Here is a 27,609-nt window from a genome sequence, read left to right on the forward strand (position 1 = left end):
AATAGGCTGCCTCTCCAGTAATAAATGCAAAAACCAGAAAAACAGCTACATTCCTTCACACAAGACGAGTTTTATTTTTGACAGCATTCATTCTAGCATGTGAAATTAACTTTTAAGGTTAAAGGTGTTAAAGTTACCATCCTCTCTCCAGTGTTATGATTACCATCCTCTCTCTCAAAAAAAGTGACATGAGACAGAGACAAAAATACCTGTATATTAGATTATATTAGATTAAATGTTTATGCGTACATCAGGGCCATAGTGGGCCGTTTTTCAGCCTGGGAATTTCATGCCCAAATCCGGCCCAAAATAATTTTTCCCTTGCAAACAGCCCAAACTTGAGATTGACATGAGCTGGCCCACTGGGAATCCTCCATTATCTCCCGATTTGCCACTCCGGCTCTGGCGTACATTAATGTGATCAACTATCTGTAACCTTATCATAGCAATGACCTGTAAAACATTTATTTCCTTTTAGAGAAAACTCAGCATCCGGTTGAATCAACAGAACAAAAATTCTCAAATGAGAGTGAAGGAGGCAGTGATGTCAAAAGCAAGAGTCCACAATCTGGATCTGAAGAACAACCCCTGCAGACCAATCAGAATGAAGGGGACCCACAACTGAACAAAGGGGAACTGAATGAAGAACACAGAAAACAACCAATAGTGAAAGAAGACGAGGAGAACACACAAGAGAATAAAGAGATTCAGCAAAAGGCAGGAGAAGTATCCAATCACATGAAAGGTAAAGACATGATCTGGAAATAATACTGTATCATGTACCTTCATATTTTCATCATGATTGTGTGAAGTTTATAATATTAAAACTAAATTCACATACTGTAAGTCACAATTGTCTAAAAGCAACTGTCTTGTTTCTTTCCTTCATTGAAAACTCGGCTCTCAGATTGTCCAGGAGAAGACATAGATGGTGCAAAATCAATATCTGATGATATCAAGAATGACGCAAAACAAGTAGTGCGAAAAGGGGAACAGGACGACAAGGACAAAGAACAAAAGAATCAAGAAAAGGATGAAAAAGAGGAGGATAAAGGAGAAGAAAGTAAAGAGATGGCAGGTAAGAGCAAATGTACACAGATGGACATGGTTAATCCATTGGAGCAAGACTAGTGTGATTTTCCAGAAAGCTGGGTGCTGAAATCTTTTGATAAAAGCCAAGGTGTGACGCCGAGGGCATCGAGACAGAAGGAGCCGGAGGCACGGGCTGAGCATGGCTGGTTTTATTATCCATAGTGAAAATAAACTGAAAAACTCAGGCCACTAGGCAGAAACAGTATGGGAACAACAACACAAAGAATAATGGGAGACGAGATGAAATAAAGGTGAGTCGCGTAGCAGACAGGGCAAGGATTCCCACGGCGAGAGGCGAGGGTGCAGGCTGAATGCGCAGCACTGGACAGCGCGATCGGTGGGAATAAATACAAGCCCTAACTAATAGGTGCAGGTGTCAGTATTCAGGCGACTGTGATGGGGGGAGTGACCGGGAGTGCAAGGGTGTGTTCTGTGTGTTTGTGTGCGTGCGTGAGAGAGACTGAGTGCGTGTGCACGCCCTCTGGTGGCGTCCAGGCCGACTCACCGTGACACAATGACAATCATATTAACCTAGGAGAGGATTTTCTTCATATTTAAGTAAAATGTTATTGTAATGCTAATGTACTATTCCCATCCTATAATATTCGTTAATCAAAGATTAGTTGGTATTTTTTATTGTAGAATCAAATAAATTCTGAAGAACTTTTTTTACTTGTTCATTTCGGATGAAGAAAATCCCAAATCGATCGCAATTTAATGTTATGATTATCATCCTCTCTCCAGTGTTATGGTTACCATCCTCTCTCCAGTGTTATGGTTACCATCCTCTCTCCAGTGTTATGGTTACCATCCTCTCTCCAGTGTTATGGTTAACATCCTCTCTCCAGTGTTATGGTTACCATCCTCTCTCCAGTGTTATGGTTACCATCCTCTCGCCAGTGTTATTTCACTCAGCAAGAGTGACATGCAGATACAAAATGACAAAAAAAGATCTGTTTATTATATTATATTGGATTAAATGTTTGAGTCCATTAATGTGATCAACTATCTGTAACCTTGTCATAGCAATAACCTGTAAAACATTTATTTTCTTCTAGAGAACTCTCAGAATCCGGTTGAATCAACAGAACAAAATTTCTCAAATGAGAGTGAAGGAGGCAGTGATGTCAAAAGCAAGGGTCCACAATCTGGATCTGAAGAACAACCCCTGCAGACCAATCAGAATGAAGGGGACCCACAACTGAACAAAGGGGAACTGAATGAAGAACACAGAACACAACCAATAGTGAAAGAAGACGAAGAGAACACACAAGAGAATAAAGAGATTCAGCAAAAGGCAGGAGAAGTATCCAATCACATGAAAGGTAAAGACATGATCTGGAAATAATACTGTATCATGTACCTTCATATTTTCATCATGATTGTGTGAAGTTTATAATATTAAAACTAAATTCACATACTGTAAATCTCAATTGTCTAAAAGCAACTGTCTGATACCTTGTTTCTTTCGTTCATTGAAAACGCGATTCTCAAATTGTCCAGGAAAAGACATAGATGGTGCAAAATCAATATCTGATGATATCAAGAATGACGCAAAACAAGAAGTGAGAAAAGGGGAACAGGAGGACAAAGACAAAGAACAAAAGAATCAAGAAAAGGATGAAAAAGAGGAGGATAAAGGAGAAGAAATTAAGGAGATGGCAGGTAAGAAGAGCAAATGTACACAGATGGACATGGTTAATCCATTGGAGCAAGACTAGTGTGATTTTCCAGAAAGCTGGGTGCTGAAATCTTTTGATAAAAGCCAAGGTGTGACGCCGAGGGCATCGAGACAGAAGGAGCCGGAGGCACGGGCTGAGCATGGCTGGTTTTATTATCCATAGTGAAAATAAACTGAAAAACTCAGGCCACTAGGCAGAAACAGTATGGGAACAACAACACAAAGAATAATGGGAGACGAGATGAAATAAAGGTGAGTCGCGTAGCAGACAGGGCAAGGATTCCCACGGCGAGAGGCGAGGGTGCAGGCTGAATGCGCAGCACTGGACAGCGCGATCGGTGGGAATAAATACAAGCCCTAACTAATAGGTGCAGGTGTCAGTATTCAGGCGACTGTGATGGGGGGAGTGACCGGGAGTGCAAGGGTGTGTTCTGTGTGTTTGTGTGCGTGCGTGAGAGAGACTGAGTGCGTGTGCACGCCCTCTGGTGGCGTCCAGGCCGACTCACCGTGACACAATGACAATCATATTAACCTAGGAGAGGATTTTCTTCATATTTAAGTAAAATGTTATTGTAATGCTAATGTACTATTCCCATCCTATAATATTCGTTAATCAAAGATTAGTTGGTATTTTTTATTGTAGAATAAAATAAATTCTGAAGAACTTTTTTTACTTGTTCATTTCGGATGAAGAAAATCCCAAATCGATCGCAATTTAATGTTATGATTATCATCCTCTCTCCAGTGTTATGGTTACCATCCTCTCTCCAGTGTTATGGTTACCATCCTCTCTCCAGTGTTATGGTTACCATCCTCTCTCCAGTGTTATGGTTAACATCCTCTCTCCAGTGTTATGGTTACCATCCTCTCTCCAGTGTTATGGTTACCATCCTCTCGCCAGTGTTATTTCACTCAGCAAGAGTGACATGCAGATACAAAATGACAAAAAAAGATCTGTTTATTATATTATATTGGATTAAATGTTTGAGTCCATTAATGTGATCAACTATCTGTAACCTTGTCATAGCAATAACCTGTAAAACATTTATTTTCTTCTAGAGAACTCTCAGAATCCGGTTGAATCAACAGAACAAAATTTCTCAAATGAGAGTGAAGGAGGCAGTGATGTCAAAAGCAAGGGTCCACAATCTGGATCTGAAGAACAACCCCTGCAGACCAATCAGAATGAAGGGGACCCACAACTGAACAAAGGGGAACTGAATGAAGAACACAGAACACAACCAATAGTGAAAGAAGACGAAGAGAACACACAAGAGAATAAAGAGATTCAGCAAAAGGCAGGAGAAGTATCCAATCACATGAAAGGTAAAGACATGATCTGGAAATAATACTGTATCATGTACCTTCATATTTTCATCATGATTGTGTGAAGTTTATAATATTAAAACTAAATTCACATACTGTAAATCTCAATTGTCTAAAAGCAACTGTCTGATACCTTGTTTCTTTCGTTCATTGAAAACGCGATTCTCAAATTGTCCAGGAAAAGACATAGATGGTGCAAAATCAATATCTGATGATATCAAGAATGACGCAAAACAAGAAGTGAGAAAAGGGGAACAGGAGGACAAAGACAAAGAACAAAAGAATCAAGAAAAGGATGAAAAAGAGGAGGATAAAGGAGAAGAAATTAAGGAGATGGCAGGTAAGAAGAGCAAATGTACACAGATGGACATGGTTAATCCATTGGAGCAAGACTAGTGTGATTTTCCAGAAAGCTGGGTGCTGAAATCTTTTGATAAAAGCCAAGGTGTGACGCCGAGGGCATCGAGACAGAAGGAGCCGGAGGCACGGGCTGAGCATGGCTGGTTTTATTATCCATAGTGAAAATAAACTGAAAAACTCAGGCCACTAGGCAGAAACAGTATGGGAACAACAACACAAAGAATAATGGGAGACGAGATGAAATAAAGGTGAGTCGCGTAGCAGACAGGGCAAGGATTCCCACGGCGAGAGGCGAGGGTGCAGGCTGAATGCGCAGCACTGGACAGCGCGATCGGTGGGAATAAATACAAGCCCTAACTAATAGGTGCAGGTGTCAGTATTCAGGCGACTGTGATGGGGGGAGTGACCGGGAGTGCAAGGGTGTGTTCTGTGTGTTTGTGTGCGTGCGTGAGAGAGACTGAGTGCGTGTGCACGCCCTCTGGTGGCGTCCAGGCCGACTCACCGTGACACAATGACAATCATATGAATGGATGACATTGTCACAGGCGAGGTAAGACAGGATGCAGAGACAAGCAATCCACATACATGTAATTTTATTATAACATAATAGTGTCTTCAAAAGTAGCGCTTAGCAAACAGGCAACACTAAATGTAGAACACACGAAATCGACTCACAAAGAAGAGCAAAGGGCAGGACTAGCACACACAATATATGCGCAATACATAACGTGCCCCGCGTGTAACACATTAGACTGACGAGATGTATTAACATATATTCAAACAACCACACCCACAGGAAGTACATATATGGATGTGGATTATGTATACACAGACCTGAAGGGAGGGGTCCGGGGCTGTAAAGTGACAGACATGATTTAAATGGAGTACTAAAATATACTGCAAATATTGTAATTTACATAAAAATAAAAACATGCAGATGATCAATGATGTCAGTAACGCGTTACTTAGTAACGCGTTACTCTAATCTTACCACTTTTTTCGGTAACGAGTAATATAACGCGCTACTATTTCCAGTCCAGTAATCAGATTAAAGTTACTTATCCAAATAACTGTGCGTTACTATTTTTATTTTCCCTAGTAAAATATATATTTTATCTTTCTTCTTGGTCAGTTCTACTTTTGCGTCTGACCGTAGCTCTCGACTTCGCACGCTGCGCGCGACCTTGTGAAAGCGCGAGCACGTTTTCCAAGTCATTTTTTGCAGTGTCCTCCCGTAACGATATGTGGTAGTATAAAGAAACACCCCTCAAAAACAGAGGAATGATGAATTTTAATGTTGCTTTGTGTTCCTCGTTTGAAAAGTGCTGGAATTTTGACTAACGTAGCCTACTTTAAAATGCTTGAAATTGTAATGGTATTTCGTTTCACAAGCTGTTTGACTGAACAGTTTGCTTGTATTATGTTTACAAATAAATTTACAAATAACACCGCACAGCTACACAAACGTAATGTCAGGAGATACTACTTAAAGGAGATACGACGTCGCGCGCCAGGGTTGCGTTATCAATAAAGTTTCCCTCCTCTGGATTTTTGGATTAAGCAGTTTCTGCCTCGGTTACCGAACCTGCTTCAATACATTGTTACTGTTAAAAATGCACTTCCAATAAAGTGAGTATTGGAAATATTTATTTTGCTGCTGAATGTAACTATTAAAGTAACTTGTAATCTAACGTAGTTACTTTTAAAATCAAGTAATCAGTAACGTAACTAAGTTACTTTTAAAAGGAGTAATCTGTAATCAGTAATCAGATTACTTTTTCAAAGTAACTTAGCCATCACTGCAGATGATGCAGAGGTAAAACGTGCAATGTGGAAGTTGATGTGCCATGTGTTGTGAACTGTTTCTGTACTGTTATTATGTACTGAAGTTACACCCACAGTTATGAAGTGAAGCCTGCAGCAGATTGTCTTATTTGGTTTTAGGCTCCAGATGGACATTGAGACCCCGTCACCACCAGAGGGTCAAATACGTCTCTATCATAAGTGGGAAAACACTTGGTGTTCATGAACACATTCTGCAAATACTCCACAAACAAATACCAGACCTGCAGGATGTGTCTACAGTGGAGGAGTGTGATGTTATTCTGCTGTTCTGCCCCATTGTGTCTCGGGCTGGTACTGACATTGAAGCAGCACTGACGCTCATTACTGAAGCAGGTAACTCTGAACCTCTTCATTGTGAACACATAAGATGTTGGACACACACTGCTCCATCATGTTTGACAAGATAAAGTCCTGCTCACAACATCAAGTCTTGCTCTCTGTCCACAGACTCCAAGCCTGCTGTTCTAGTGGTGCTCCATCACACATTTGACCCAGACAGCACTGTACCAGACAGCAGCAGATCTGTAACCAGGAAGAACACGACCACAGTGGACTGTCTGTTCCATGAGTATCGTGGATTATTGAAGTGCCCAAAAAATGAGGACACAGTAAAAAAAATAGTAGAAAACCTAAAGCCTCAGGTACTGATCACAATTTTAGCATGTTAGTTTTCTGTTTATCTCTGAATCTGAGTACTGATGTAGGGTCAAATCTTTTGTTAGTTTTAGAGTGTTTTTGTTAAAACAAAGCACACATATAGCCTCCAACACCTGAAATCTCCAGTCATCCAGAACAGGTAAAATAGTTGTCAGAAATGATGAGTTACTGGATACAAGTTTCTTTATTAAACATACAAAGTGTGACCGGCGAGGAGTGCAATAAAAAAGAGAAAGCGATCACACCAGTTTCAATTCTGCATAGATTACCGTGGTCTTAACAAGATCACCGTTAAGGACAGGCACCCTTTACCCCTCATGCCGTCTGCCTTCGAAGCACTGCAGCAAGCCACCATTTTCACTAAGCTGGACTTGCGCAGTGCTTACAATCTTATCAGAGTGCGTGAGGGGGATGAATGGAAGACTGCTTTTATTACCCCTTCGGGTCACTACGAGTACCTCGTGATGCCGTTTGGGCTCATGAACGCCCCAGCAGTCTTCCAGCGGTACATAAATGAGGTATTGAGGGAGGCCTTGGACCACTATGCATTCATCTACTTGGACGACATACTGATATACAGCCAGTCACTCAAGGAACACGTCGGGCACATCAGAAGGGTTCTCCAGTTGTTGCTGGAGAATCATTTGTATGTCAAACTGAAAAAGTCTGTGTTCCATACGGAAGAGGTCTCATTCCTCGGTTTCCAGGTCTCCGAAGGCAAGTTGGCCATGGAACCGGCTAAAACCAAAGCTGTAGCCTCCTGGCCTGTGCCCACGTCGGTCCGTCAGATTCAGCGCTTCTTGGGGTTCGCCAACTTCTACCGCCGGTTCATCAAGGACTACGGTTCTGTGGCGGCCCCCCTCTCTGCGCTCACCAGCAAAACCCTAAGGGGTTTTGAATGGACCCATCAGGCCCAGGCCGCGTTCAACGACCTCAAGGGAAGGTTCGTTTCCGCCCCTGTGCTCCAGATGCCGGATCCCGACCTCCCCTTCATTGTGGAGGTGGATGCCTCTGAGGCAGGGGTGGGGGCCATCCTGTCTCAACCGTCTGGGAGCCCCCCTAAACTCCACCCCTGCGCCTTCTACTCCCACCGTCTCACTCCGCCCGAACGCAACTACGACGTGGGCGATAAGGAGCTCCTGGCCCTCAAATTGGCCCTCGAGAAGTGGAGGCATTGGCTGGAGGGTGCCAAACACCCTTTTGTGGTCTGGACAGACCACAAGAACTTGGCATACCTCCAGCAGGCCAAAAGGCTTAATCCGAGGCAGGCTAGGTGATCGCTCTTTTTCGAGCGGTTCAATTTCACTTTGTCATACCGGCCCGGATCCAAGAACACCAAGCCCGATGCCCTCTCTCGCCTGTGGGAACCATCCTCTGTTTCCTCCGGCCCTGAAACTGTGATTCCTCCCACCAAGATCCTTGGTCCCTTGGTCAGGGATACCGACCCTGGGGGGGGACCAGCAGGACGACTCTACGTCCCGGCCCTGGTCCGTGGGCAAGTCATGAAATGGGCTCATGCCTCACAGTTTGCCGCCCATCCGGGTGCTCGGCGCACCCTTGAACTGGTCAGGCGTCGCTTTTGGTGGCCCAACATGGACCAATCTGTGGGCAGCTTTGTGGCCGCCTGCGCTGTATGCGCCCAGGGGAAAAGCCCACGGACCAAGCCCACGGGGCTGCTCCACCCGCTTCCGGTCCCTTCTCGTCCGTGGTCGCACCTCTCCCTGGACTTTGTGACTGGTTTGTCCCCCTCCTGGGGCAACACAGTCATTCTGGTCATTGTAGATCATTTTTCGAAGTCCACTAAGTTCATAGCCCTACCTAAACTCCCCTCTGCTCGTGAGACAGCTAACGTCTTCCTACAGCACGTGGTTCGTGCTCACGGTTTTCCCGTGGACGTGGTTTCTGACCGTGGACCACAGTTCACAAGCCGTTTTTGGGGTGCCTTCCTTAAGCTCCTGGGTGCCAGGGCCAGCCTCTCCTCTGGGTTTCATCCCCAGAGCAATGGCCAGACGGAGCGGGTCAACCAAGACCTCGAACAGACGCTCCAATGCCTGGCTTCTTCCAATGCCACCTCCTGGTCTGATCAGCTGATGTGGGCAGGGTACGCCCACAACACCCTCTGGCACTCGTCCCTGGGCATGTCGCCCTTCGAGTGCCTTTACGGCTATGCTCTGCCTATGTTCGCTGACCAGGAAGGGGATGTGGCGGTACCCAATGCCAGGGCCCTGGTTCGCCGCTGCAGGTCGACCTGGCAGTGGGCCCGCGGGGCCCTGCTCAAGGCCTCGGCTGGCCACAAGCGCTATGCGGATAGGCATCGCCTTCCGGCCCTGTCTTTCCGTCCTGGATAACGGGTGTGGCTGTCGTCCAGGGACCTGCCGGTTTGCGGTGGAACTCGGAAACTGGTGCCGCGCTTTCTGGGTCCCTTTAAGGTCGAGCGGCGGGTCAATCCGGTGTCTTACCACCTGTCCCTTCCTTCATCTCTCCGGGTGCACCCTGTGTTTCACGCCTCGCAGCTTCGGCCGGTTCTGTGACGTCTTTCCCGCACCGCGACGCCGCCTGCCCCTCGTACGGTCGGTGGGGGCCCTGCCTACACCGTCCGTCGGTTGTTGCATGTCCGTCGGGTCCGGGAGCAGTTCCTGGTTGATTGGCAGGGGTGCGGTCCTGCTGACCGCTCCTGGGTTCCGGCCAGCCGGGTCCTGGATCAGACCCTGGTCCGGAATTTCCGCTGGGACAGGGCCATCGCCTTGGGCCCGCGGGGTCTCGGGCCTAGAGGGGGGGCTCTGTCAGGGCTGGCCCCAGGGCGGCTCCTCCGGTTGCCACCAGGAGGAGCCTGCGAGTCAGACCACAGACATTTTTAGTAGACATCTGGTTTTGTTACTAAGGTTATGTTTTGTTTCTGTATCGCTAGTTGCTTTAGTTCCTATGATGTTTTCCCTGTGTCTTGTGTTATGTTAACATTCCCTTACATATAAATTTCTCTTCCTTGCATAGTCACGGTGGTCCTTCATATTCTTAGTGTTAAAGTGAAGTTACTGTTTAACCTTGTAAATCCTGTAAAGCGCTTTGTGACAACATGTGTTGTGAAAAGCGCTATACAAATATATTTGATTTGATTTTGATTTGAATGTGAAGCCATAAAATGTTTGTCTCACCAGGACCTTCAGGGGACTGACCCCTGTGTATGTGGGTCCATGGTGGGTCAAAGCCTTTATTGTCTTAATAGTAACTGCAAAATTGTTGTTGTATTCCATGCGTAAGAAACTTAGTGTGATGCTTTATCAGCACTGATTGAACAGAGGGATCCTCAGGGACAAGCAGCTATGATGTCACTGTTGTATCATGGGGAGTCAGATGAGAGGGTAACATTGGAAGATATTTTGTGATCTGTTTTATCAGAGATCAAGAGAGGGTTTGTTGTGATTTTTGGTTTTTGCTTAGCACTAGCATTAGCAATAATATATTTTGCTTACCCTTTAAACATAATATAGGAATTAAATGCAACTACTGTTTTAGATGTGTCCGAGCTGTGAACCCTAAAGAGGGGCCTTAGGAAATCATGATGTGTAAGGAGTTTAAAAGAGAAGATGACCCGGTCAACGGGAAGTTGAGGACCGCAGTGTTAGACTGATAAAGGAGAAGTACAACATACCGGTGTATGACAGCATCCCTTTGAACAGATATTCTAATATGTTGAAACAAATGGATAAGTCATGTCTGCTTGAACAGCAAAATCATGTTTGCTCGAACAACAACACCATGTAAGGCATAGAAGAAGATCTGAGCGTTTGGGGGTGGGGTAATAGTATATAAAGACTGCTTGCACACACGCTTGTCGGGTCTCTCTGATGTAAATGTTAGAATGTGAGATCCCCAGAGATATCTCTGTTTTAATAAAGGCCTTTTTGATATTGCTATAATTTTGGTATGGTTGTTCCTGCTATCTCTTTCCCATCAAACGAACGCGCTGGGCTATAGTGGTTGATATAAGTTTAAAGCCCCCAACAATGTGTAGCTACAAATTGATGCCAACTGAATCAATTTGTAGCAAACTTAATCATCGTGTATTACTAGTGTGTACACTCGGAGTGTGAACTGGTTTTTAGTATTGCACTGCGTTACATTTAATAATTACATCATACAAATATTATGCCTCAGAGATATAGCATTACACAAAATTATACATACGGCAAACTTTGTTTCCTCAAATTTGATGTTGAGTTCTTGTAGGCTTAAATGTCCACAAGTTTGGCAGACACAAATGACAGCACATTATATAAATGTCCTTTTTACACGTTTGTAATGTAAACATTGGCTGTGAGGCCAGGGATGCTCGGTAGGTTTTTCTGTCACCATACTTTGCTACGGTGGAGAAAGTTTGCGCATGTGATCACGTGACTGACCGGCTTCATTTGATTGGTCACTCATACTCAGGTGGCGAGACGTTGGCCAGTCTTCTCACTGAAAAGACGAATTATTTACCAAACTAAAGTCACGGTAGCGCGCGGTTCAAATCCGATTGTAACGGAGTAAAAGTCGCGTTTTTCTCAGCACATATTTACTCAAGTAAAAGTAGAAGTCTTTCATATTAAAACTACTCTTACAAGTACATTTTTGTCCAAAAAGCTACTTGAGTAAATGTAACAGAGTAAATGTAACACGTTCTTACCCACCTCTGATTTTAATATGGATCATAACACTTTCTCATTCTTTCTCATTATTCCCTGCAGGACATGAGCTCTGACAGTAACTCAGGTGAGTGGAGAACTGTGTCAGTGCTACCTGTCTCACTCCCATGTGAAGAAAGGTGATGAGACCCAGTCACATGGTCACTTACCTGCCTGTATCTCCCCATGTCTGTGTGTGCTTTATGATCATTAGGATAATGACAAATTCCACTTTCATGAATCCACTCAAGATGAGTTGATATTTTCTGTTTTAGGACCAAACAGATTCTTAAGCCATTTTTACATTACTTTTGAAGAAAATCTCCACTTGACTTCTTAGTTCCTTATAACTGCTCCCAAAGTTTTTCTTTTGGTACAGGCGTGTGTACGCTTCGACTGGTGTTATGTTTTTTTTTATTTTTTATTTAGCCTCTTTTCCACCTTCACCTTTATACAATGAAGTATAAATACTTTCTATTATAAATAGAACAAACAACACATCATTTATATTAGCAGTGCATGGGATCTCTGTAGCTAACAATCTTAATTGATTTCCAATTACCACACATGTTAAACGACAAGTGCCCAAAGGCAAAGTATAAACCCAAACATACTATGTGCACGAAATTAGGAGAAGTTAGGTTTTATATGCTTTCTTTTGTGAGCAGCTCTCCTCTCATGATCCTTCACATGGCCACTCAACATGCAGCTTACAGCTCGAGCAATAAGCGTAATCACTGAATTGCACATCCGCATATGTATTCATACATACACAATAGAACGTGCATCCCAATAGGCTGCCTCTCCAGTAATAAATGCAAAAACCAGAAAAACAGCTACATTCCTTCACACAAGACGAGTTTTATTTTTGACAGCATTCATTCTAGCATGTGAAATTAACTTTTAAGGTTAAAGGTGTTAAAGTTACCATCCTCTCTCCAGTGTTATGATTACCATCCTCTCTCTCAAAAAAAGTGACATGCAGAGACAAAAATACCTGTATATTAGATTATATTAGATTAAATGTTTATGCGTACATCAGGGCCATAGTGGGCCGTTTTTTAGCCTGGGAATTTCATGCCCAAATCCGGCCCAAAATAATTTTTCCCTTGCAAACAGCCCAAACTTGAGATTGACATGAGCCGGCCCACTGGGAATCCTCCATTATCTCCCGATTTGCCACTCCGGCTCTGGCGTACATTAATGTGATCAACTATCTGTAACCTTATCATAGCAATGACCTGTAAAACATTTATTTCCTTTTAGAGAAAACTCAGCATCCGGTTGAATCAACAGAACAAAAATTCTCAAATGAGAGTGAAGGAGGCAGTGATGTCAAAAGCAAGAGTCCACAATCTGGATCTGAAGAACAACCCCTGCAGACCAATCAGAATGAAGGGGACCCACAACTGAACAAAGGGGAACTGAATGAAGAACACAGAAAACAACCAATAGTGAAAGAAGACGAGGAGAACACACAAGAGAATAAAGAGATTCAGCAAAAGGCAGGAGAAGTATCCAATCACATGAAAGGTAAAGACATGATCTGGAAATAATACTGTATCATGTACCTTCATATTTTCATCATGATTGTGTGAAGTTTATAATATTAAAACTAAATTCACATACTGTAAGTCACAATTGTCTAAAAGCAACTGTCTTGTTTCTTTCCTTCATTGAAAACTCGGCTCTCAGATTGTCCAGGAGAAGACATAGATGGTGCAAAATCAATATCTGATGATATCAAGAATGACGCAAAACAAGTAGTGCGAAAAGGGGAACAGGACGACAAGGACAAAGAACAAAAGAATCAAGAAAAGGATGAAAAAGAGGAGGATAAAGGAGAAGAAAGTAAAGAGATGGCAGGTAAGAGCAAATGTACACAGATGGACATGGTTAATCCATTGGAGCAAGACTAGTGTGATTTTCCAGAAAGCTGGGTGCTGAAATCTTTTGATAAAAGCCAAGGTGTGACGCCGAGGGCATCGAGACAGAAGGAGCCGGAGGCACGGGCTGAGCATGGCTGGTTTTATTATCCATAGTGAAAATAAACTGAAAAACTCAGGCCACTAGGCAGAAACAGTATGGGAACAACAACACAAAGAATAATGGGAGACGAGATGAAATAAAGGTGAGTCGCGTAGCAGACAGGGCAAGGATTCCCACGGCGAGAGGCGAGGGTGCAGGCTGAATGCGCAGCACTGGACAGCGCGATCGGTGGGAATAAATACAAGCCCTAACTAATAGGTGCAGGTGTCAGTATTCAGGCGACTGTGATGGGGGGAGTGACCGGGAGTGCAAGGGTGTGTTCTGTGTGTTTGTGTGCGTGCGTGAGAGAGACTGAGTGCGTGTGCACGCCCTCTGGTGGCGTCCAGGCCGACTCACCGTGACACAATGACAATCATATTAACCTAGGAGAGGATTTTCTTCATATTTAAGTAAAATGTTATTGTAATGCTAATGTACTATTCCCATCCTATAATATTCGTTAATCAAAGATTAGTTGGTATTTTTTATTGTAGAATCAAATAAATTCTGAAGAACTTTTTTTACTTGTTCATTTCGGATGAAGAAAATCCCAAATCGATCGCAATTTAATGTTATGATTATCATCCTCTCTCCAGTGTTATGGTTACCATCCTCTCTCCAGTGTTATGGTTACCATCCTCTCTCCAGTGTTATGGTTACCATCCTCTCTCCAGTGTTATGGTTAACATCCTCTCTCCAGTGTTATGGTTACCATCCTCTCTCCAGTGTTATGGTTACCATCCTCTCGCCAGTGTTATTTCACTCAGCAAGAGTGACATGCAGATACAAAATGACAAAAAAAGATCTGTTTATTATATTATATTGGATTAAATGTTTGAGTCCATTAATGTGATCAACTATCTGTAACCTTGTCATAGCAATAACCTGTAAAACATTTATTTTCTTCTAGAGAACTCTCAGAATCCGGTTGAATCAACAGAACAAAATTTCTCAAATGAGAGTGAAGGAGGCAGTGATGTCAAAAGCAAGGGTCCACAATCTGGATCTGAAGAACAACCCCTGCAGACCAATCAGAATGAAGGGGACCCACAACTGAACAAAGGGGAACTGAATGAAGAACACAGAACACAACCAATAGTGAAAGAAGACGAAGAGAACACACAAGAGAATAAAGAGATTCAGCAAAAGGCAGGAGAAGTATCCAATCACATGAAAGGTAAAGACATGATCTGGAAATAATACTGTATCATGTACCTTCATATTTTCATCATGATTGTGTGAAGTTTATAATATTAAAACTAAATTCACATACTGTAAATCTCAATTGTCTAAAAGCAACTGTCTGATACCTTGTTTCTTTCGTTCATTGAAAACGCGATTCTCAAATTGTCCAGGAAAAGACATAGATGGTGCAAAATCAATATCTGATGATATCAAGAATGACGCAAAACAAGAAGTGAGAAAAGGGGAACAGGAGGACAAAGACAAAGAACAAAAGAATCAAGAAAAGGATGAAAAAGAGGAGGATAAAGGAGAAGAAATTAAGGAGATGGCAGGTAAGAAGAGCAAATGTACACAGATGGACATGGTTAATCCATTGGAGCAAGACTAGTGTGATTTTCCAGAAAGCTGGGTGCTGAAATCTTTTGATAAAAGCCAAGGTGTGACGCCGAGGGCATCGAGACAGAAGGAGCCGGAGGCACGGGCTGAGCATGGCTGGTTTTATTATCCATAGTGAAAATAAACTGAAAAACTCAGGCCACTAGGCAGAAACAGTATGGGAACAACAACACAAAGAATAATGGGAGACGAGATGAAATAAAGGTGAGTCGCGTAGCAGACAGGGCAAGGATTCCCACGGCGAGAGGCGAGGGTGCAGGCTGAATGCGCAGCACTGGACAGCGCGATCGGTGGGAATAAATACAAGCCCTAACTAATAGGTGCAGGTGTCAGTATTCAGGCGACTGTGATGGGGGGAGTGACCGGGAGTGCAAGGGTGTGTTCTGTGTGTTTGTGTGCGTGCGTGAGAGAGACTGAGTGCGTGTGCACGCCCTCTGGTGGCGTCCAGGCCGACTCACCGTGACACAATGACAATCATATGAATGGATGACATTGTCACAGGCGAGGTAAGACAGGATGCAGAGACAAGCAATCCACATACATGTAATTTTATTATAACATAATAGTGTCTTCAAAAGTAGCGCTTAGCAAACAGGCAACACTAAATGTAGAACACACGAAATCGACTCACAAAGAAGAGCAAAGGGCAGGACTAGCACACACAATATATGCGCAATACATAACGTGCCCCGCGTGTAACACATTAGACTGACGAGATGTATTAACATATATTCAAACAACCACACCCACAGGAAGTACATATATGGATGTGGATTATGTATACACAGACCTGAAGGGAGGGGTCCGGGGCTGTAAAGTGACAGACATGATTTAAATGGAGTACTAAAATATACTGCAAATATTGTAATTTACATAAAAATAAAAACATGCAGATGATCAATGATGTCAGTAACGCGTTACTTAGTAACGCGTTACTCTAATCTTACCACTTTTTTCGGTAACGAGTAATATAACGCGCTACTATTTCCAGTCCAGTAATCAGATTAAAGTTACTTATCCAAATAACTGTGCGTTACTATTTTTATTTTCCCTAGTAAAATATATATTTTATCTTTCTTCTTGGTCAGTTCTACTTTTGCGTCTGACCGTAGCTCTCGACTTCGCACGCTGCGCGCGACCTTGTGAAAGCGCGAGCACGTTTTCCAAGTCATTTTTTGCAGTGTCCTCCCGTAACGATATGTGGTAGTATAAAGAAACACCCCTCAAAAACAGAGGAATGATGAATTTTAATGTTGCTTTGTGTTCCTCGTTTGAAAAGTGCTGGAATTTTGACTAACGTAGCCTACTTTAAAATGCTTGAAATTGTAATGGTATTTCGTTTCACAAGCTGTTTGACTGAACAGTTTGCTTGTATTATGTTTACAAATAAATTTACAAATAACACCGCACAGCTACACAAACGTAATGTCAGGAGATACTACTTAAAGGAGATACGACGTCGCGCGCCAGGGTTGCGTTATCAATAAAGTTTCCCTCCTCTGGATTTTTGGATTAAGCAGTTTCTGCCTCGGTTACCGAACCTGCTTCAATACATTGTTACTGTTAAAAATGCACTTCCAATAAAGTGAGTATTGGAAATATTTATTTTGCTGCTGAATGTAACTATTAAAGTAACTTGTAATCTAACGTAGTTACTTTTAAAATCAAGTAATCAGTAACGTAACTAAGTTACTTTTAAAAGGAGTAATCTGTAATCAGTAATCAGATTACTTTTTCAAAGTAACTTAGCCATCACTGCAGATGATGCAGAGGTAAAACGTGCAATGTGGAAGTTGATGTGCCATGTGTTGTGAACTGTTTCTGTACTGTTATTATGTACTGAAGTTACACCCACAGTTATGAAGTGAAGCCTGCAGCAGATTGTCTTATTTGGTTTTAGGCTCCAGATGGACATTGAGACCCCGTCACCACCAGAGGGTCAAATACGTCTCTATCATAAGTGGGAAAACACTTGGTGTTCATGAACACATTCTGCAAATACTCCACAAACAAATACCAGACCTGCAGGATGTGTCTACAGTGGAGGAGTGTGATGTTATTCTGCTGTTCTGCCCCATTGTGTCTCGGGCTGGTACTGACATTGAAGCAGCACTGACGCTCATTACTGAAGCAGGTAACTCTGAACCTCTTCATTGTGAACACATAAGATGTTGGACACACACTGCTCCATCATGTTTGACAAGATAAAGTCCTGCTCACAACATCAAGTCTTGCTCTCTGTCCACAGACTCCAAGCCTGCTGTTCTAGTGGTGCTCCATCACACATTTGACCCAGACAGCACTGTACCAGACAGCAGCAGATCTGTAACCAGGAAGAACACGACCACAGTGGACTGTCTGTTCCATGAGTATCGTGGATTATTGAAGTGCCCAAAAAATGAGGACACAGTAAAAAAAATAGTAGAAAACCTAAAGCCTCAGGTACTGATCACAATTTTAGCATGTTAGTTTTCTGTTTATCTCTGAATCTGAGTACTGATGTAGGGTCAAATCTTTTGTTAGTTTTAGAGTGTTTTTGTTAAAACAAAGCACACATATAGCCTCCAACACCTGAAATCTCCAGTCATCCAGAACAGGTAAAATAGTTGTCAGAAATGATGAGTTACTGGATACAAGTTTCTTTATTAAACATACAAAGTGTGACCGGCGAGGAGTGCAATAAAAAAGAGAAAGCGATCACACCAGTTTCAATTCTGCATAGATTACCGTGGTCTTAACAAGATCACCGTTAAGGACAGGCACCCTTTACCCCTCATGCCGTCTGCCTTCGAAGCACTGCAGCAAGCCACCATTTTCACTAAGCTGGACTTGCGCAGTGCTTACAATCTTATCAGAGTGCGTGAGGGGGATGAATGGAAGACTGCTTTTATTACCCCTTCGGGTCACTACGAGTACCTCGTGATGCCGTTTGGGCTCATGAACGCCCCAGCAGTCTTCCAGCGGTACATAAATGAGGTATTGAGGGAGGCCTTGGACCACTATGCATTCATCTACTTGGACGACATACTGATATACAGCCAGTCACTCAAGGAACACGTCGGGCACATCAGAAGGGTTCTCCAGTTGTTGCTGGAGAATCATTTGTATGTCAAACTGAAAAAGTCTGTGTTCCATACGGAAGAGGTCTCATTCCTCGGTTTCCGGGTCTCCGAAGGCAAGTTGGCCATGGAACCGGCTAAAACCAAAGCTGTAGCCTCCTGGCCTGTGCCCACGTCGGTCCGTCAGGTTCAGCGCTTCTTGGGGTTCGCCAACTTCTACCGCCGGTTCATCAAGGACTACGGTTCTGTGGCGGCCCCCCTCTCTGCGCTCACCAGCAAAACCCTAAGGGGTTTTGAATGGACCCATCAGGCCCAGGCCGCGTTCGACGACCTCAAGGGAAGGTTCGTTTCCGCCCCTGTGCTCCAGATGCCGGATCCCGACCTCCCCTTCATTGTGGAGGTGGATGCCTCTGAGGCAGGGGTGGGGGCCATCCTGTCTCAACCGTCTGGGAGCCCCCCTAAACTCCACCCCTGCACCTTCTACTCCCACCGTCTCACTCCGCCCGAACGCAACTACGACGTGGGCGATAAGGAGCTCCTGGCCCTCAAATTGGCCCTCGAGAAGTGGAGGCATTGGCTGGAGGGTGCCAAACACCCTTTTGTGGTCTGGACAGACCACAAGAACTTGGCATACCTCCAGCAGGCCAAAAGGCTTAATCCGAGGCAGGCTAGGTGATCGCTCTTTTTCGAGCGGTTCAATTTCACTTTGTCATACCGGCCCGGATCCAAGAACACCAAGCCCGATGCCCTCTCTCGCCTGTGGGAACCATCCTCTGTTTCCTCCGGCCCTGAAACTGTGATTCCTCCCACCAAGATCCTTGGTCCCTTGGTCAGGGATACCGACCCTGGGGGGGGACCAGCAGGACGACTCTACGTCCTGGCCCTGGTCCGTGGGCAAGTCATGAAATGGGCTCATGCCTCACAGTTTGCCGCCCATCCGGGTGCTCGGCGCACCCTTGAACTGGTCAGGCGTCGCTTTTGGTGGCCCAACATGGACCAATCTGTGGGCAGCTTTGTGGCCGCCTGCGCTGTATGCGCCCAGGGGAAAAGCCCACGGACCAAGCCCACGGGGCTGCTCCACCCGCTTCCGGTCCCTTCTCGTCCGTGGTCGCACCTCTCCCTGGACTTTGTGACTGGTTTGTCCCCCTCCTGGGGCAACACAGTCATTCTGGTCATTGTAGATCATTTTTCGAAGTCCACTAAGTTCATAGCCCTACCTAAACTCCCCTCTGCTCGTGAGACAGCTAACGTCTTCCTACAGCACGTGGTTCGTGCTCACGGTTTTCCCGTGGACGTGGTTTCTGACCGTGGACCACAGTTCACAAGCCGTTTTTGGGGTGCCTTCCTTAAGCTCCTGGGTGCCAGGGCCAGCCTCTCCTCTGGGTTTCATCCCCAGAGCAATGGCCAGACGGAGCGGGTCAACCAAGACCTCGAACAGACGCTCCAATGCCTGGCTTCTTCCAATGCCACCTCCTGGTCTGATCAGCTGATGTGGGCAGGGTATGCCCACAACACCCTCTGGCACTCGTCCCTGGGCATGTCGCCCTTCGAGTGCCTTTACGGCTATGCTCTGCCTATGTTCGCTGACCAGGAAGGGGATGTGGCGGTACCCAATGCCAGGGCCCTGGTTCGCCGCTGCAGGTCGACCTGGCAGTGGGCCCGCGGGGCCCTGCTCAAGGCCTCGGCTGGCCACAAGCGCTATGCGGATAGGCATCGCCTTCCGGCCCTGTCTTTCCGTCCTGGATAACGGGTGTGGCTGTCGTCCAGGGACCTGCCGGTTTGCGGTGGAACTCGGAAACTGGTGCCGCGCTTTCTGGGTCCCTTTAAGGTCGAGCGGCGGGTCAATCCGGTGTCTTACCACCTGTCCCTTCCTTCATCTCTCCGGGTGCACCCTGTGTTTCACGCCTCGCAGCTTCGGCCGGTTCTGTGACGTCTTTCCCGCACCGCGACGCCGCCTGCCCCTCGTACGGTCGGTGGGGGCCCTGCCTACACCGTCCGTCGGTTGTTGCATGTCCGTCGGGTCCGGGAGCAGTTCCTGGTTGATTGGCAGGGGTGCGGTCCTGCTGACCGCTCCTGGGTTCCGGCCAGCCGGGTCCTGGATCAGACCCTGGTCCGGAATTTCCGCTGGGACAGGGCCATCGCCTTGGGCCCGCGGGGTCTCGGGCCTAGAGGGGGGGCTCTGTCAGGGCTGGCCCCAGGGCGGCTCCTCCGGTTGCCACCAGGAGGAGCCTGCGAGTCAGACCACAGACATTTTTAGTAGACATCTGGTTTTGTTACTAAGGTTATGTTTTGTTTCTGTATCGCTAGTTGCTTTAGTTCCTATGATGTTTTCCCTGTGTCTTGTGTTATGTTAACATTCCCTTACATATAAATTTCTCTTCCTTGCATAGTCACGGTGGTCCTTCATATTCTTAGTGTTAAAGTGAAGTTACTGTTTAACCTTGTAAATCCTGTAAAGCGCTTTGTGACAACATGTGTTGTGAAAAGCGCTATACAAATATATTTGATTTGATTTTGATTTGAATGTGAAGCCATAAAATGTTTGTCTCACCAGGACCTTCAGGGGACTGACCCCTGTGTATGTGGGTCCATGGTGGGTCAAAGCCTTTATTGTCTTAATAGTAACTGCAAAATTGTTGTTGTATTCCATGCGTAAGAAACTTAGTGTGATGCTTTATCAGCACTGATTGAACAGAGGGATCCTCAGGGACAAGCAGCTATGATGTCACTGTTGTATCATGGGGAGTCAGATGAGAGGGTAACATTGGAAGATATTTTGTGATCTGTTTTATCAGAGATCAAGAGAGGGTTTGTTGTGATTTTTGGTTTTTGCTTAGCACTAGCATTAGCAATAATATATTTTGCTTACCCTTTAAACATAATATAGGAATTAAATGCAACTACTGTTTTAGATGTGTCCGAGCTGTGAACCCTAAAGAGGGGCCTTAGGAAATCATGATGTGTAAGGAGTTTAAAAGAGAAGATGACCCGGTCAACGGGAAGTTGAGGACCGCAGTGTTAGACTGATAAAGGAGAAGTACAACATACCGGTGTATGACAGCATCCCTTTGAACAGATATTCTAATATGTTGAAACAAATGGATAAGTCATGTCTGCTTGAACAGCAAAATCATGTTTGCTCGAACAACAACACCATGTAAGGCATAGAAGAAGATCTGAGCGTTTGGGGGTGGGGTAATAGTATATAAAGACTGCTTGCACACACGCTTGTCGGGTCTCTCTGATGTAAATGTTAGAATGTGAGATCCCCAGAGATATCTCTGTTTTAATAAAGGCCTTTTTGATATTGCTATAATTTTGGTATGGTTGTTCCTGCTATCTCTTTCCCATCAAACGAACGCGCTGGGCTATAGTGGTTGATATAAGTTTAAAGCCCCCAACAATGTGTAGCTACAAATTGATGCCAACTGAATCAATTTGTAGCAAACTTAATCATCGTGTATTACTAGTGTGTACACTCGGAGTGTGAACTGGTTTTTAGTATTGCACTGCGTTACATTTAATAATTACATCATACAAATATTATGCCTCAGAGATATAGCATTACACAAAATTATACATACGGCAAACTTTGTTTCCTCAAATTTGATGTTGAGTTCTTGTAGGCTTAAATGTCCACAAGTTTGGCAGACACAAATGACAGCACATTATATAAATGTCCTTTTTACACGTTTGTAATGTAAACATTGGCTGTGAGGCCAGGGATGCTCGGTAGGTTTTTCTGTCACCATACTTTGCTACGGTGGAGAAAGTTTGCGCATGTGATCACGTGACTGACCGGCTTCATTTGATTGGTCACTCATACTCAGGTGGCGAGACGTTGGCCAGTCTTCTCACTGAAAAGACGAATTATTTACCAAACTAAAGTCACGGTAGCGCGCGGTTCAAATCCGATTGTAACGGAGTAAAAGTCGCGTTTTTCTCAGCACATATTTACTCAAGTAAAAGTAGAAGTCTTTCATATTAAAACTACTCTTACAAGTACATTTTTGTCCAAAAAGCTACTTGAGTAAATGTAACAGAGTAAATGTAACACGTTCTTACCCACCTCTGATTTTAATATGGATCATAACACTTTCTCATTCTTTCTCATTATTCCCTGCAGGACATGAGCTCTGACAGTAACTCAGGTGAGTGGAGAACTGTGTCAGTGCTACCTGTCTCACTCCCATGTGAAGAAAGGTGATGAGACCCAGTCACATGGTCACTTACCTGCCTGTATCTCCCCATGTCTGTGTGTGCTTTATGATCATTAGGATAATGACAAATTCCACTTTCATGAATCCACTCAAGATGAGTTGATATTTTCTGTTTTAGGACCAAACAGATTCTTAAGCCATTTTTACATTACTTTTGAAGAAAATCTCCACTTGACTTCTTAGTTCCTTATAACTGCTCTCAAAGTTTTTCTTTTGGTACAGGCGTGTGTACGCTTCGACTGGTGTTATGTTTTTTTTTTTTTAATTTAGCCTCTTTTCCACCTTCACCTTTATACAATGAATTAATTGATTTCCAATTACCACACATGTTAAACGACAAGTGCCCAAAGGCAAAGTATTAAACCCAAACATACTATGTGCACGAAATTAGGAGAAGTTAGGTTTTATATGCTTTCTTTTGTGAGCAGCTCTCCTCTCATGATCCTTCACATGGTCACTCAACATGCAGCTTACAGCTCGAGCAATAAGCGTAATCACTGAATTGCACATCCGCATATGTATTCATACATACACAATAGAACGTGCATCCCAATAGGCTGCCTCTCCAGTAATAAATGCAAAAACCAGAAAAACAGCTACATTCCTTCACACAAGACGAGTTTTATTTTTGACAGCATTCATTCTAGCATGTGAAATTAACTTTTAAGGTTAAAGGTGTTAAAGTTACCATCCTCTCTCCAGTGTTATGATTACCATCCTCTCTCTCAAAAAAAGTGACATGCAGAGACAAAAATACCTGTATATTAGATTATATTAGATTAAATGTTTAAGCGTACATCAGGGCCATAGTGGGCCCCTTTTTCAGCCTGGGAATTTCATGCCCAAATCCGGCCCAAAATAATTTTTCCCTTGCAAACGGCCCAAACTTGAGATTGACATGAGCCGGTCCATTGGGAATCCTCCAGTATCTCCCGATTTGCCACTCCGGCTCTGGCATACATTAATGTGATCAACTATCTGTAACCTTATCATAGCAATGACCTGTAAAACATTTATTTTCTTCTAGAGAACTCTAAGCATCCGGTTGAATCAACAGAACAAAAATTCTCAAATGAAAGAGAAGGAGGCAGTGATGTCAAAAGCAAGAGTCCACAACCTGGATCTGAAGAACAAGCCCCGCAGAGCAATCAGAAAGAAGGGGACCCACAACTGAACAAAGGGGAACTGAATGAAGAACACAGAACTCAACCAACAGTGAAAGAAGACGAGGAGAACACACAAGATAATAAAGAGATTCAGCCAAAGGCAGAAGAAGAATCCAATCACATGAAAGGTAAAGACATGATCTGGAAATAATACTGTATCATGTACCTTCATATTTTCATCATGATTGTGTGAAGTTTATAATATTAAAACTAAATTCACATACTGTAAATCTCAATTGTCTAAAAGCAACAGTCTGATAACTTGTTTCTTTCCTTCATTGAAAACTCTACTCTCAGATAGTCCAAGAAAAGACATAGATGGTGCAAAGTCAAGACCTGATGATATCAAGAATGACACAAAACAAGAAGAGAGAAAAGGGGAACAGGAGGACAAAGACAAAAAACAAAAGAATCAAAAGGAAGATAAAGAGGAGGATAAAGGAGGAGAAAGTAAAGAGATGGCAGGTAAGAGCAAATGTACACAGATGGACATGGTTAATCCACTGGAGCAAGACTAGTGTGATGTTTCAGAAAGCTGGGTGCTGAAATCTTTTGATAAAAGCCAAGGACAATCATATGAACATAGAAGATTTTTCCCATATTTGAGTAAAATGTTATAGTAATGCTAATGTACTATTCCCATCCTGTAAAATTCAATAATCAAAGATTATTTTGTATTTTTATTGTAGAATCAAATAAATTCTCAAGAAAGTTTTTACTTGTTTATTTCATTTGAAGAAAATCCCAACTCGATCGCCATTTAATGTTATGGTTACCATCCTCTCTCCAGTGTTATGGTTACTAATATCTTTCCAGTGATATGGTTACCATCCTCTCTCTTAGATAGTCCAAGAAAAGACATAGATGGTGCAAAGTCAAGACCTGATGATATCAAGAATGACACAAAACAAGAAGAGAGAAAAGGGGAACAGGAGGACAAAGACAAAAAACAAAAGAATCAAGAAAAGGAAGATAAAGAGGAGGATAAAGGAAAAGAAAGTAAAGAGATGGCAGGTAAGAGCAAATGTACACAGATGGACATGGTTACCACCCTCTCTCCAGTGTTATGGTTAGTATCCTCTCTCTGGTGTTATGGTTTCAATCCTATCTCCAGTGTTATGGTTACCATCTTCTCTCCACTATTATGGTTTTAATCCTATCTCCAGTGGTATGATTACCATCCTCTCTCTAGTGTTATGGTTACCATCGTCTCTCCAGTGTTATGGTTAGTGTCCTCTCTCTGGTGTTATGGTTTCAATCCTATCTCCAGTGTTATGGTTACCATCTTCTCTCCACTATTATGGTTTTAATCCTATCTCCAGTGGTATGATTACCATCCTCTCTCTAGTGTTATGGTTACCATCGTCTCTCCAGTGTTATGGTTAGTGTCCTCTCTCTGGTGTTATGGTTTCAATCCTATCTCCAGTGTTATGGTTACCATCTTCTCTCCACTGTTATGGTTTTAATCCTATCTCCAGTGTTATGATTACCATCCTCTATCTAGTGTTATGGTTACCATCTTCTCTCCAGTGTTATGGTTACCATCCTCTCACCAGTGTTATGGTTACCATCCTATCTGCAGTGTTATGGTTACCATCTGGAAATATGATCTGGAAATAATACTGTATCATGTACCTTCATCTTTTCATCATGATTGTGTGAAGTTTATAATATTAAAACTAAATTCACATACTGCAAAAAACAATTGTCTAAAAGCAACAGTCTGATAACTTGTTTCTTTCCTTCATTGAAAACTCTACTCTCAGATAGTCCAAGAAAAGACATAGATGGTGCAAAGTCAAGACCTGATGATATCAAGAATGATACAGAACAAGAAGAGAGAAAAGGGTACCAGGAGGACAAAGACAAAAAACAAAAGAATCAAGAAAAGGAAGATAAAGAGGAGGATAAAGGAGGAGAAAGTAAAGAGATGGCAGGTAAGAGCAAATGTACACAGATGGACATGGTTAATCCACTGGAGCAAGACTAGTGTGATGTTTCAGAAAGCTGGGTGCTGAAATCTTTTGATAAAAGCCAAGGACAATCATATTAACATAGGAGAGGATTTTCTCCATATTTAAGTAAAATGTTATTGTAATGCTAATGTACTATTCCCATCCTATAAAATTTGTTAATTAAAGATTAGTTGGTATTTATTATTGTGGAATCAAATACCCCAACTCCCAACTCGATCGCCATTTAATGTTATGATTATCATCCTCTCTCCAGTGTTATGGTTACCATCCTCAGCAAGAGTGACATGCAGAGACAAAATGACAAAAAAAGATCTGTTTATTATATTATATTAGATTAAATGTTTAATGTTATGTAATGTTATGGTTACCATCCTCTCTCCAGTGTTATGATTTCCATCCTCTCTCCAGTGTGCTGGTTACGATGCTTTCTCTCCAGACATATTGTTACTTTCCTCTCTCTTGTTACCAACCTATTGTGTTCACCATGGGGCAAGTTCTTTTGGGTTGTTTAGTTTGCATATTTGTCCTCTGATGTACACCATTCTAACTAGAAACACAATAAAATTATACACATAAAACCCTATCCTTAAACACCGTAAAGTTATTGTCACAAACCCTTTCAGTATACACATAACCATATCGTCAAAAGCTGCATCTCAAGCTGCACCCTTCCATATAAATAACAAAAAACACTTGTGTAACTGTTATAGCTACATTTTCAAGTTGAACCTTGACATGAGTTTTCCCTAAAACTGACAGTGAAGGACTTCACCATTTTAACTGGAAACAAAATAAAATTTGATTCCATGAAAGAACATTTTAAACATTTACCGGGTCTGATGATGGAATCAGTGAACAAGATTGATGTCATTGTGATGTTCTACCAGCAACCTGGAACACAGAAGACGCTTTCTCATTGTCATGCCAACTTACAAAACATCAGAACAGCCAAATATCTTAATCCACTATCAAAACAAACATCAACTGGTTCTCATCCGGACCTGCAGGGGGCAGACAAGTTTGCAACACCCATTTACTTCCTGTCGGATCTGAGGGATTTTTCTGAAAAGCGGCCATCTTTCTCTCAGATTAATATCATGCTGCAGAGGACAAAGGAGCTAAAGTTTGAAACATGAAACAGAAACCTGGGAGATGACAAATGAAAGAAAACAAGAAAATCCTTCAGTTCACCCGTAAAACGCTACTGGTTATCAACCTGACTGTTTGACTAGCTATCTGTATGGCTAATTGTTTGGCTATCTGTTTGGCTATCTGTTTGACTAACTGTTTGACTGTTTGGCTAACTGTCTGGCTAACTATCTGCCTAGCTGATACCCTTCGTCGATCGAACTAAATGATCTAAAGAACTCCAATAAAAAACAAAAAGGGGAAAACGCCTTCGAGTTGTTCCTTGCGTGACTGGGCTCTTTCAAGTTGGAGCATAACTGAGGGAAAATCAAAATAAAACACCAAGAAACTTGACAGTTGATAACCAGCGTGGCAACAGAGACGAAGGATCAACGGCCTCCAGTCAACCTTGTCTACGCAAAAAAGCAACTCCCAAGTATGGCGGAAGAGGCCATTGGAAAGTCCATCAAACAGCTGAAGATGGATAGGACTTCAGCAAAGATGGCCTTCACGAAACAGGCCAACTACCTCACAAGAGGAGTCGAGCACCTAACAAAACCAGAGATACAAAAGGAATACAGGGAACTCTGCTCACTCTCCAGGAAAGTCAACGATGCAAACGATGAGTATGAGCTTGGTCTGCTAGCGGAGGTTGACGAGGAGAAAGGAGAGGTGAAGCTGAACCCCAAAGACCAAGCAGACCTTTCAAAGACCACAGAAGACTGCAGAATTAGACTAGAAGAGGTCAGAACAAGCGTGCAGTCCAGTCTCTGGTCGAGGTACGCTGAAGGGGAGTTGACCTTCGCCATTGAGGAGGCAGAGTCGG

At 43.4% G+C, this 27,609-nt stretch overlaps 3 protein-coding genes across 5 annotated transcripts in view; all 3 read left to right on the top strand.

The window, feature by feature from the left end:
* The window catches only part of LOC143518458 (uncharacterized), a 203,616-nt gene that overhangs the window by 44,923 nt on the left and 131,084 nt on the right, over positions 1-27,609 (top strand). The gene's annotated exons all lie outside the window — the stretch shown is intronic.
* LOC143518319 (uncharacterized) lies at positions 2,914-11,965 on the top strand. The gene is made up of 7 exons (XM_077010758.1): positions 2,914-2,935; positions 3,833-4,099; positions 4,278-4,439; positions 6,404-6,637; positions 6,752-6,945; positions 11,689-11,713; positions 11,901-11,965. Exons 1-7 carry the CDS (start codon positions 2,914-2,916, stop codon positions 11,963-11,965), a joined length of 969 nt encoding a protein of 322 aa, XP_076866873.1.
* LOC143518320 (uncharacterized) lies at positions 12,763-25,669 on the top strand. The gene is made up of 10 exons (XM_077010759.1): positions 12,763-12,820; positions 12,922-13,158; positions 13,321-13,491; positions 14,564-14,830; positions 15,009-15,170; positions 17,135-17,368; positions 17,483-17,676; positions 22,420-22,444; positions 23,541-23,807; positions 25,446-25,669. Exons 1-10 carry the CDS (start codon positions 12,763-12,765, stop codon positions 25,667-25,669), a joined length of 1,839 nt encoding a protein of 612 aa, XP_076866874.1.

Source organism: Brachyhypopomus gauderio, chromosome 7 (assembly GCF_052324685.1).
Source record: "Brachyhypopomus gauderio isolate BG-103 chromosome 7, BGAUD_0.2, whole genome shotgun sequence".
In the NCBI taxonomy this organism is placed as follows: domain Eukaryota; kingdom Metazoa; phylum Chordata; class Actinopteri; order Gymnotiformes; family Hypopomidae; genus Brachyhypopomus; species Brachyhypopomus gauderio.

Bases quoted from the DNA above. Each gene is read 5' to 3' on its own strand.
- LOC143518319 (XM_077010758.1), top strand. From the start codon at position 2,914: ATGGCTGGTTTTATTATCCATA. The intron at 6,638-6,751 runs GTAACTCTGAAC...CTCTGTCCACAG, and splicing joins GACGCTCATTACTGAAGCAG to ACTCCAAGCCTGCTGTTCTA. The intron at 6,946-11,688 runs GTACTGATCACA...TATTCCCTGCAG, and splicing joins TAGAAAACCTAAAGCCTCAG to GACATGAGCTCTGACAGTAA.
- LOC143518320 (XM_077010759.1), top strand. From the start codon at position 12,763: ATGAGCCGGCCCACTGGGAATCCTCCATTATCTCCCGATTTGCCACTC. The intron at 13,159-13,320 runs GTAAAGACATGA...CTCGGCTCTCAG, and splicing joins AGTATCCAATCACATGAAAG to ATTGTCCAGGAGAAGACATA. The intron at 17,369-17,482 runs GTAACTCTGAAC...CTCTGTCCACAG, and splicing joins GACGCTCATTACTGAAGCAG to ACTCCAAGCCTGCTGTTCTA.